We start from the raw sequence: 12,173 nt of genomic DNA on the forward strand, positions 1-12,173 counted from the left end.
GGCTGTTTGTACAGTGAAAGCGCGCATGGCGCACTGAAAGTTCCACGAAAGCATGCCATGCCTGCAGTCAGAGAAACTATTTGAAGAAAATAGTGCTTACAGACTAAAAAAGACTCACCGTATAACAACCGAAGTAAAAGGGCCAGTCCTCATGGGTGGTTATAAATCAAGACAAGGAGTAGTAAGGAGGGACTAACAAGACTACGAACGAATCAGAAGCCAGCATTTACGAAGGACAATGACACAAGCAAATAACAAATATTGGCGGAGTAGGGGGCAGGGCTTCACGTCCATATTCCAATACAGCATGCCTCGCAGAGCAGCGCATGCACTGCCCAGGCTCGACCTAAAAATGGCTGTAGACAGGGAAGTTTGCGACTGCTGCCAGGCCTTTCAGTCAGCTTTCGTTTTGCATTGAAGAATGCCTTGCAAAGCGGTGTTTTCACGCATAGTGGACTGGAACATGGCCTGGCAGGAGGTCTGGGCCTGCAGCGAACCGCCATACAGCAGGGCTGGCTGCAAGGGAGATTAGGCACTGACCCTTCACAGTGACTCCAGTGAGGGTGTACTACACTGGATATTCAGTGCAGGGCCTGGATGCAGCCGTCCGGTGTACAGCAGGGTGTGGCTGAGCAGTTGGTTAAGTCCAGACCCTAAGGCTAGTCTTCACACAATAAGAATTGACTGTATGAGAGCTTGGGGGCAGGCTTTGAGGCCAAGAAAGCAAGTTTAATGGATGGTAAAGAGACTGTGTGTCAAGCAAGCACAAAAAAGTCACCAAAGACTCCTCTGTACATGTCTCAGAAATGCAAAATAACCCAACACTCTGTACAATTATCACCAGAGAGATTTGACTTCTTAGTCTGTCTAAAATAGTGAAAAACGACCATCTTATCCTAATGTTGATGGTAATTAATAGGTGAGACCTAACATTGTGACTGAAGAACGTATATTATGCACTACTCTGAAATGTACTGCGCTTGTACAGTATGCAGACATGGTCAAAATAATTTGAAGTAGTTTCAACTTCAAATATGGACCAGATGGAGGGGCATTTTAAGTGATTTTCCATAGAAAATGGGGGTTAAGGTTAATTTATAAGGTCTAGTCAGTTTAATTTGGGTTCTATATTTCACCTGCTAAACCATAATGTAATCATAACAATTCACAAAAACAGCCCATTGAATGTAGAATCGACTGGAAGCTACAACGAATAAACTGGAGCTTAGGATTACGGCTTCTGGTGTTCAGAGTCTTAGAATAAGTGGGAGATGTTCATGAAGGACTTTGTCTAAGCTAATCATGTTGTTTGAAGGATGGGTGTGTATGAAAGTCAAGCATAAATCACAAAAAATAGAATACCATTCTCTTCATGAAAACTACCTTTGCAATGATTTTTCTAGAATGAAAATGATATGTTGTTAAGCATTTACTTCACCTTTAATGTGTGTAAACATTAGCCACCAAAAATCACATTATATAGTTTTAACAGATGTGTGTATCCTTTGGATAACCTGGTTATCAGGTCGAGGCAGCATATCCTGCTACGTGGATCAAACTGTTTCCATCGCTTAGGTATTTTTTGTTTGATGGAAAGTCAGTGATAACTGATAAACACTGTCGAACATTTCATTTCTAATCCTGCTTCATACCTGTTTCATTCAGCAAGTTATTCAATGCACTTATTATGTTTATGTCTTCATTGATTCCTAAAGGTCACAATATATATTATCAGTTCTACTCCAAATGTTTACTGTTTGAATTTTAAGAAAAACTAAAATACATTCACAGCGGGCAGATTTCAACTGCAGGACATCAGGAAAATCTGGTCATGTTTTTCCATCCACACATCCAGGGTTCTGATACCCTCATTGGCCCTTAGAAAACTTCACTATTCTAAAAACCTTTGATAGTTCTTCCCCTTCACTCCTGTTGTCCACTAGACAAGGCAGATACTTTGCAACAAGGACCCTTCATATTCTCCTAAACACACTTCTACCTCTGACTAGCATGACGTAGCTGGCCACGAACGGAGCTCTCGGTAAGTTCCTGATCCTGGTCTTTAAAGCCATGAACGGCACATGAACTACGGGGCTTATTTACAAGCCCCTTGCGCCACCGGTGCATCACATTTTCCCATTTTAAAAGTTCTGTTCAGATGTGGGCAAAAACCCTTGAACTCACGTAACCGTAACCTGTGCAGCCTCAATATGTTGGATCTTCCATGTACTTGATCCACTGCACTGGAATCATCTTCCTGCTGAATAGTACTCTTCGCTAACCTTCTTCAAGACTGCTCTCATGGATCACCTCATGTCTGATGACTCACAATCACCAGCTGCACACCCTCCTGTCCTTCTCAGTTCACAATCCTCCGTAAATATAGGAATATACCCAGGAGTCATCTGAGTTTTCTGTCATATCTGTATTAACCCTCCCCATTGCAATTAACTTCAACAACTTTACTTATTAAAATGCTTTTTTTGGTGCTCCAATAAATAAAATAAACAAAGTTCTGTTTTTATGTCTTAGGAGAAGAGAATGTCAAGAGCAACAGAAGTCATGATGCAGTACGTCGAGAATTTAAAGCGGACATATGAAAAGGACCATGCAGAACTGACAGAGTACAAGAAACTTGCAAATCAGAATTCAAGCAGGAGCTACAATGGTTCTGGTAAATTGAATATTGTATATGATTGTTTCAATGAACAGAAATAGACAAGACAATGCAACTTCAACTTTCAAGCAGCTTAGGACTTATAATACTGCCTGTATCATACATTAAGCAGCCAACAAGTCTACATAAATAAATGTGGACATTAGCATTACATGAGAAAGTGTGGCTAGGCTTGCAAATCAAAACCAAGTCAAAGTACTCATGAGAGGTTAAACGCTCTGTCCAGTGTTCTCAGCCATGAAACAGACTAGGCCAGACACCTAGCAAAGGTTCTGGGTGGGTCCAGTCTTCTTCTCCTATTAGATCATCCAGCTACCAGAAGATGGTGATTCGGTAAGGTCATTATTGCAGATACAGCTAGAATCTCATGATGACACCAAAAGGCTAAACGCATCAACCATTCTAAAAGCACAACACTCGGGGGCGTGGCCGACTGCCGAACATGGTGGCAGCTTGAAGCGGGAGCTCCTCCAGGCAAACCGGCCCGCATTTAATATCCGTTATTGATCCGTTTTTTCAACCCGCTCGAAGGAGCGACATCGGCTCAGGGACCCGAGCGGCACGCACTGCTCCGACCCCGGTGGTGACTGAACACCGGGATCGGCTACAGTTGGAGGCGACAGACTGGGGCCTGTGCCAGCCTTGCAACACCGACCCACAGTGCCTGGCGGACCCGACCGGAAATACATCCTCATCGGCTGGGCGCGGCGGCATAGACCGGCCGCCACTACTTGCTGTCCTGTGAAGTGGGCGGCCGCTCCGCTTGAAGTGAGTGTGCCCCCGGTGTGGCTGCGTAGATTGTCTGGCCTGGGGCGCCGTTTGTAGACGCGGAGGCTGCCGGCGGGAGTGAAAATCCACCGGGATCCCGGACAACGGAGGGTGAGACTGACCGGGAGGCCAGAAGCGCTAGTGCAGAGACGTGGTGAGGCGGACTGCTCTGGGGGCGCTGTCATCCTCCTGCGCAACCATTCCCAGACTCTCGCCCCGCTTTGGAGGGGGGGCGCATCTGAGCCCCGTTCACTGGCGGAGAGGGGTCATTGTGCGGTGCCCTGTGCGTGCGAGAGGTCCCGCATTGGCACAGAAGTAGTGAGAAACGAAAGGAGTCAGGCGCACTCTGTTGGAGGCCCCCCTGCGAGAAACCTTTGGAGGCGCAATTATTTACACTACAGTGCATGTGAAGTGCAGACTCGGTCACGCGGAAGGCCGCACTGCAGCTCCGCGAAGCCCGGGGGGCTGCTCTCTACGCCACGTCTGGGCCCTGTGGAGGGTGCGCGGCGCCATCTTGGACCCGACGGTACCCGCAATTGCTTGCCTGACGCCCGAGGAGGGTGACCGACGCGTGGGCCACAAACCACCCTACCGACCCTCTACGACTGCCTACATCCTTGCCAAACCAGCATGGCCGGTAAGGGCACAAGAAGTACGTCGACGCAGGCTAAGCTCGACAAATTTGCTTACGGACAACATGGGCAAGCACAGAATGGCGGCCGCCACTCGACTGGACCGTCCCCGGACGCGGGGGCCCCTCCCAAGGTGACATTGGACGACGTTATGAAGACACTCACAGAGGTCAAGACGACAGTGGGTTCCATTTCTTCGGAGGTCACTCTGCTCCGAGCGGACTTTAAAAAAATGGCAGAGAGAGTGTCGCAAGTGGAGGTGGTTACAAAATCGCTCATCGAGGACACCTCGGACCTGCAGGTTGCCATGGAACGCATGGAGAAAGTCACTAAACAGTTGCAGGAGAAACTCGATGATCAGGAAGGGCGCTCCCGGAGGAACAACGTCCGCATCCTGGGCCTGCCGGAGTCCGAGGGCAAAGCTGCTATGGACCTTTACGTTGAGGACCTGATCAAATCCCAGCTGAAACCTAAAGGTCTGTCCCACTTCTTTTCTGTTGAAAGGGCGCACCGAGTTCCCGGCGGAACACCGAAACAGGGGGCCACTCCGAGACCTGTGCTGGCCAGATTATTCAATTTTTGGGACAGGGACGCCATCCTTCAGGCGGCGAGGGTCTCCCCGCCCATAAAAATTCAGAACTCCACTTTGGCCTTTTTTCCGGACTACACGGCGGAGGTAGCTAGACGCAGGAAGTCATTCACGGAGGTGAAGAAAGCGCTACGCGACAAAGGCCTGCAGTATTCAATGCTTTTCCCTGCCAAGCTGCGGATTGTGGCCGAAGGAAAAACGTGGTTTTTTGACACGCCGGAGGTGGCTAGAGATTGGCTTGATGGATGGAGGCAGGTGGGCCGGCCTCGCCGCCCGCACGGGGACCAAAGTCGTCAACACAGCGAAGACCCGGCGGATCGACCGTCGAGGAGCCCCGCGGACGCGGAGGGCGCAACAGCACTGGATTCGGATCTTGAAAGGGACCCCTTTGACTCTGGACAACCTGTACAGGGCTAAATTGACTGGGCTGCCAGAGGGACATTATGTTATGGCCTTGGGAACTTGATGCTGATGGAGCTGAGTAGGGCGGGCATCGGCCGGTGCCTGTAGGGGTCTCACCAACCCCACGAGCAAGTAAGGTGTACGGGGATGGGATTATGCACTCTGCCAAGTTGGGGATGCGGGCGGGTTCGAGTCCGTGGTGCAGGGAAGCAGGGAGGGGGTGGGGGGGGGTTGGTTGTATTGTTATGGTTGCTGTTCTTAGTCATCATCTTTTCATTATGGCACAAGGTCCGACTGCGGGCTATGCACTCGTGGTATCCTAGCACACGTCATTGTATATGTGTTCCACTCCGACTCCACATGTCAATCGCACTGATCATACTCCCATATGGCCCAGCAGGCTAGTGACACACCCGCGGACGGTGGCCCGCTGATGACAATGGTGTCTCCCTTAAAACTACTCACATGGAATGTTAGGGGTCTGGGGGACAAGATTAAGCGAGGATTGGTTCTTCAAACCATCAAACGCCACGGCCCTGACTTGGTGATGCTGCAGGAGACGCACCTTGCTGGGTCTACATGCAAAGCACTCAACAGACGGGGCTATGCCATGGAGGTGCATGCTGAGTTCACCACGGGATCCAGGGGCACCGGGATACTCCTTAGGAAGAACTCCTCCTTTATGGTGGAAAGCCGCAAAAGGGACGATCAGGGTAGATTTGCGGCGCTCTTTGGCCAGTGGGAAGGGAGGCCCCTCAACATAGTGTCAGTGTACATCCCACCGGCGCTTCACTCTACGGCCTTGCCGGCGCTGGGTCAATTTCTACTTGACCTCCCAGAGGGTGACATGATTATTGGGGGGGACTTCAATGCCATATCCGACCCGAGGTTGGACACCTTTCCCGTGCGAGAACGCCTGAGAGGGACGGCCACGCTTCCTGGTTTTCTGACGGCGCTGGGCCTCACTGATGCCTGGCGTCAATTGAACCCCACAGCAACTCAGTACACGCACTACTCGGCTACACACAACAGCCTCTCACGCATTGATTACCTTTTCTTCTTGGGGTTGGGTCTGGGCTCGGTGGACAAATTGGAGATCCTGCCTAGAGGTGTATCTGATCACTCCCCAATGTCCCTCCACATTACAACTAAAGAAAAGAGACGCGCAAGGATCTATCCAATCTACCCCAATTACTTACAAATCCCTGGTGTTAGGAAAAAGCTTAAATTGGCCACATCACACTATTTTACGGAAAATGTAGGCACAGTTTCCTCGCCCTCGGTGCTTTGGGAGGCGTACAAGACAGTCTTGCGCGGCGCAGCAATAGCAGCCATTACGGGGCATAGGCGAGACTCTAGACGTGACCTCGCGCAGTTAGAATTGGCATTGCATGCCGCGAACGCAGCGCACATGGCCGATCCTACCCCTGTCACTGCTCATGCGCTACACCTCAGTCAACAACAACATTTGTCGCATCTTACAACGGTTACCAAGGGGCACTTGGCGAACACAGCACACAGGATTTATGACCTGGGTGATAAAGCCGGGAAGATGCTGGCGTGGTTAGATAAAAAGAGTGGATGTAACAAAGGTATTCAGAGGCTTTATACACAGGACGGCCAGCTACAGACACACCCTGAGCAGATAGTTCACACCCTGGCACGTCACTATCAAGACATATACACACCGGTTCGTGAGGTCACAGAGCGGGAGGCGTTAGCGTCACTGAATAACATAGCGGTCCCCGAGCTCTCACAGGACGCACAACGGGAACTGGAAACTGACTTAAATGAAGAGGAAATCCAATTGGCTATACAGTCGTTGCGATCCGGAAAGGCGCTGGGTCCCAACGGGATACCCGTGGAATGGTATAAAGCGTCGGCTCCCCTGTTGAGCAAACCCCTGCTGGATATGTATATGGAGAGTTTCGATAGGGCTGAACTCCCTCTAGACCAACGCATAGCCACGATAGTGGCCATTCCTAAGCCTGACAAACCGCAGACGGCGTGCTCGTCATACCGACCTATCTCTCTGCTAAACGTGGAAGCGAAGATCCTGGCGAAACTCCTGGCTAGTCGCCTGATTACGCATCTACAGACCCTGATACACCCCGATCAATCAGGTTTCATGCCACACAGAAGTACGGCACTGAATTTGCGGAGAGTCCATGGAGTCCTGGCGCGAGCACATCTCATCCCGGGCCAGGCAGTCATATTGTCTCTGGACGCCAAAATGGCCTTTGACCTGGTGGAATGGGAGTATCTCTTTGCGGTCCTTGCTCGTATGGGCTTCGGCCCAAAATTTATAGCATGGATACGGCTACTATATAGGTCACCCATGGCGCAGGTGGTGGCGAACGGCCACATTTCGCGGACCTTCCCCTTGGGGCGAGGAACCCGGCAGGGATGCCCACTGTCCCCCTTGCTCTTTGCACTGGTGCTAGAACCGCTGGCTATCCTGCTCAGAGCAACGCCATTATTTCGGGGCATCACCTGGGAGGACGGGTGGGAGGATAAGGTATCCTTATATGCAGATGACATGCTGATCTACATGACCGAACCCAATGAGGGTATTCCTGCCCTGTTGGCTCTGTGCGATGAACACGGGAAGGCGTCCGGGTACACCCTAAACTGGTCTAAATCCATAATATTCGTCCTTCAGGGCCGGGAGCCCATATTACGGACTGACTGCCCCCTACAATTAGCGACCGGCTCCTTTAAATACCTAGGTATTTTCATCACTGCTACAGCAGCGGACTTCTACACTGCGAACCTGGTGCCGCCACTGACACGTTTACGTGCGGACGTTAAATATTGGGCGACCCTTCCGCTGACCCTCCTTGGGCGGGCAGCGTTATTTAAAATGATGGCTCTCCCTAGGTTTCTCTACGTGCTGGAGAACGCCCCATACATAGTGGCTCCACGTTACTTCCAACAGGTGGCTGCGCAGGTGTCTGCCCTGTTGTGGGGCAGCGGCCCCGCCCGTATAGCACACGCCAAACTAGTTCAGAGCTGGTACGACGGAGGGATTGCACTTCCCAACCTTCAACTGTATTATTGGGCATCCCAACTTAAGGTGATTAATTGTTGGATCCATGTCCCGCGGGATGACCCCGCTTATAAGGCGGACTGGTCGCAGTTGGGGACGGACGGCATGCTATCGGTGCTGTACAACCACTCACAAGTCCGCACGTTGCTTGGCCCAACGCAGCATACGGCTGCCCTATGGCACACAGCGCAATCTCGAATGGGATGGAAGGGGAAGATCACTAGAATGACGCCGTTGTGGGACGCAAAATCATTGGGGAACTTGAGGTCCAGTAAGGGCTTCACACGCTGGGATCAAATTGGGATTTCGGTGGTGGGCGACCTCTGGGATCAGGGCACAGTCATTCCATTCTCACAGCTACAACAGCGTTATGCTATGGGCCCCACTGAAACATTTAGGTATGTGCAAATTCGTCACGCCCTCCTACAAGCCATTCCACCTGACACCACACTCCCGGAATCGTCGCCACTAGAAGACAGGTTGTTGACTGAGTTTATGGAACAAAAAGCGACCTCTCTTACATACAAGAAACTGGTTAACAACCTGACAATCCCCACGCAGAAACTTAGAGAGAGGTGGGAGGGGGATGTAGGAGACATGGATGACACTGAGTGGAATGAGGCGCTGGCGTCCCCGAGGGAGGTGGGCATATCGGCCAGGTTCAGGTTAGTACAACTCAAGATCCTCCACCGCACCTATTACACCAGGACACTTCTACACAGGATAAAGAGAGCACCACACCCCTTCTGTCTGAGAGGCTGTGGGGAGGAGGGTACATTGCTACACACACTCTGGGACTGCCCATTGATCCAGGAAGTCTGGAGACAAATTATGCGCACAATATCCCAAGTCCTTGGGGTGTCACTTCTCCCTGAACCCCTTAAATGCCTATTGAACATTTGGGACCCTACTGACCTGAACAGGTATGGACAGTTGTGGGTCACATTGGCTGTGACAGTGGCCAAAAGAGACATTGCTCAGAAATGGGGTGCCCCGGAAGTTCCTACGGTGCGCGGCTGGATTAAAAATATGGACATTCTATTGGTGAAAGAGAGGGCGGTGTATGTGCTGCGGGCATGTCCCCGTAAATGGAATAAAGTGTGGCTGCCTTGGAACAAATACAGGGGGGAACCGTGTGCACCCTTACCGGAGGACGATGATGTGGAGTCGGAAGAAGAAGAAGATTAGGAAAAGGGGCATGGTGAGTGGTAGTCTGAGTTGTGGTGGGATGGAGCGGGACCACGAGAAAGCTTTGTACGGATTTACGGAATATGTGCAGTCGATGAGGACTTGTCTATGTAAGACTACAATGTACTATTGTGATGATGACACCTGTTAGGTTTTAATGGTTATGATTTTAGTTTTATTGATTGAACCTGCTAGGAATTACTTGTTCTGTTCTAAGGGGGCACTTTGCGAATTGCAACAGGGAGTGAAGTATTATCGAATAAGACTGTATGCTGCTCGATAGCATGTATTTCCTTCTCATCCGTACTAATATAATTGCCGCAGGCAATGACTCATGCTGAGACTTATCCCGATTTTGGATTACACTAAGTACTGTTATGAAAATACAATAAGTGATGTTACTGTGAATGCCTTGTATGCCTTCTTGACAATAAAGTTTTATAAAAAAAAAAAAAGCACAACACTCTGCCAACCATACACAACAAATTGAGTAGCCTCTTCCTCTACCACCTATAAGTACTTTGGGGCATAATTAGGTATAAGAAAGTGCTATACAATTGCTACGATACCATATAATACTGCACCTGTGCAAAACTCATACTATGCATTCCCATCTTAACCAGATCTGTTTCCACCATACTTTACTGCCGGGTAATGACCGAGAGTCATATCGGGGGAATAATTCTGGACTACGGTTATGCTAGACTGCCAGCATTTCAAAACATACGGTGCTCCACTTACACAGTGCTCCATTTATATGAAGATATACGTAGTGGTTATGCAGTATTTGAGACTCATATATATTCTGTAATCTTGAAAACAAAAAGTTATTTGAGCAGAGAAACCATTCTCAAACTAAGCAACTTTATTGTTGGAAGCTCAGTTGAATGAACCTCCATTTATCGTCGGAACATGAAGCCCGCTTAAGAAATATTTTTCTGTGAGAACATGTGACTGACGTTGACTCACTCTTGACGTGCTTCTGAAGTGCCACCTACTTATGGAAGAAAGGTTTTTATTTCAAGCCCATAAGTCTGACGGAAGGAAGACATCAACAGATCATTCATAGGTTATGTCAATTCATTGGGCTTAAGGGTTAAATGTGATATGGCTCCTTTGACAACAATGGCAGTCACAACACCCCACTGTGCCATAATTGCCAACTATCCCCACCCCCCATCATGCGTCACACCTACAACGACTCCTGTTTTATCTTTTAACTAACCGTACCTTGCAGTATGGGACTTTTTGAGTGGCAACTTTGTGGAAAAATGACGCAATGCGTCACACACGCAATGCGATGCCGCTTAAAGAGCATAGAGTGTCCAATGATAATACACGTGACAGGGACCAACCTGGAAGTTAGTGTTTCTTATAAACAACCCTCATTGTGTGTTTTGAATTAATGTGTTGTTAATTTTACTGTCTGATGTATGTGAATGTTCTGTGTGTGTGCGCTTAGCAGCTATGTATGGTACAAACACCTCTGGACTTGTATATATGTGCAGCTCTGACCATGTATTTTTTTGATTTTGTAATGCAGAAGATGGCGTGCCTCGTTCAGCCAGGTCCATGTCTCTTACAATAGGAAAGGTACGGTACTGTCGGCATCACGTAACTAACCACTCTCCTCAGAGGCATTGCTTCCAGAAAGTGTGGGGGGACACTAGGAAGGAATGTTCATGTGCATTTCACACACAGTTTGCTTGGCTCTCTGCTCACATATTTAGGTGTTACGTCAATTTCGACAGCAGCTAAGAAATGAAAAATCCTTAATGCTTGACATTTTCACCTTTAAAGCATTGCATACAAGTGCATGTAAATGTCATTAAAAGTTATCCATGCATGTACAAGTGAACGTCCTTAAAGTGTTCTATGCAAGTGCATGTAAATGTCATTAAAGTGTTACATGCAAGTGCATGTAAACGTCATTGAAGCATTATTTTCAAGTGCATGTTAATGTCCTTAAAGTATTACATGCTAGTGCATGTAAACGTTATTGACGTATTCTATTCAAGTGCATGTAAATGGAATGAATGTATTATATGCAAATGTATGTAAATGTAATTAACGTGGTATATGCAAGTGCATGTAAACAACATAAAAGTATTATATGCAAATGCACTTAAATAGCATTGAAGAGAAGTGGCAAGCCACAAACCCAACAGTGTGATACTTTACCTGAGTATGGTCAAGTTTTAGGCCAACTTTAGAGGTGGTTGTACTTGAAACACCTCCACTTTCTGGAGGAAAAGAGAAATATAGTGAAGAATCCACCATCTGAATGTCATCCATTATACTGAAGCTATGCCTTCTCCTCGGTAATTAGCATTTTCTCAAGAAATCAAGGATTCTCCATTACTACCAAAAGCTTGAGCAGGCTTACTCAGAGGAAAGCTGCTTTGTTTGTTGCACTATGGCCACCATTACTGGGAGTCTTTCCTAATCCCTGGAACTCACAATACCTCAAAATTGCCATCAGAGGTACCATCAAGTTCACAGAGGGGACTAACAGGATTATACATTGTTGGGGAATGATGTGTGACTCAGATTTACTGTGTCGCTTTCCACATGGTTTCCCCTGGTATTCCACCCAGACATTTCACCTATAGTCAGTAAGTGAAATCTCTGGATGGAGTGCCCTTATCAGTGGTGTTTCCACTGAATTTATAATTCTGATGGGCCCAGAAAGGCCTATAACAATGTATAGCTTAGTCAGAATGAGGACATATATCTACTCAAACTCTACCCATAGCCATGGGCCTTAGTACAAGGAAAGAAATAGGCCTTCTGGCTGCTGTTTGAATGTCAAAATCAGCAATAATCAGGATTGTGTGGACCCCCTCAAGCCTCTGCGCCTTCTGCACC

At 48.4% G+C, this 12,173-nt stretch overlaps 1 protein-coding gene across 1 annotated transcript in view; it reads left to right on the forward strand.

The window, feature by feature from the left end:
- Window positions 1-12,173, forward strand: part of IRAG1 (inositol 1,4,5-triphosphate receptor associated 1) — a 589,242-nt gene that overhangs the window by 508,098 nt on the left and 68,971 nt on the right. The window contains exons 14-15 of the mRNA XM_078680946.1: window positions 2,533-2,674; window positions 10,849-10,898. Coding sequence (XP_078537072.1) covers window positions 2,533-2,674; window positions 10,849-10,898 — 192 coding nt within the window. The remainder of the gene's footprint in view (window positions 1-2,532; window positions 2,675-10,848; window positions 10,899-12,173) is intronic.

This window comes from Lissotriton helveticus, chromosome 3_1 (genome assembly GCF_964261635.1).
Source record: "Lissotriton helveticus chromosome 3_1, aLisHel1.1, whole genome shotgun sequence".
NCBI classification, from domain to species: Eukaryota; Metazoa; Chordata; class Amphibia; order Caudata; family Salamandridae; genus Lissotriton; species Lissotriton helveticus.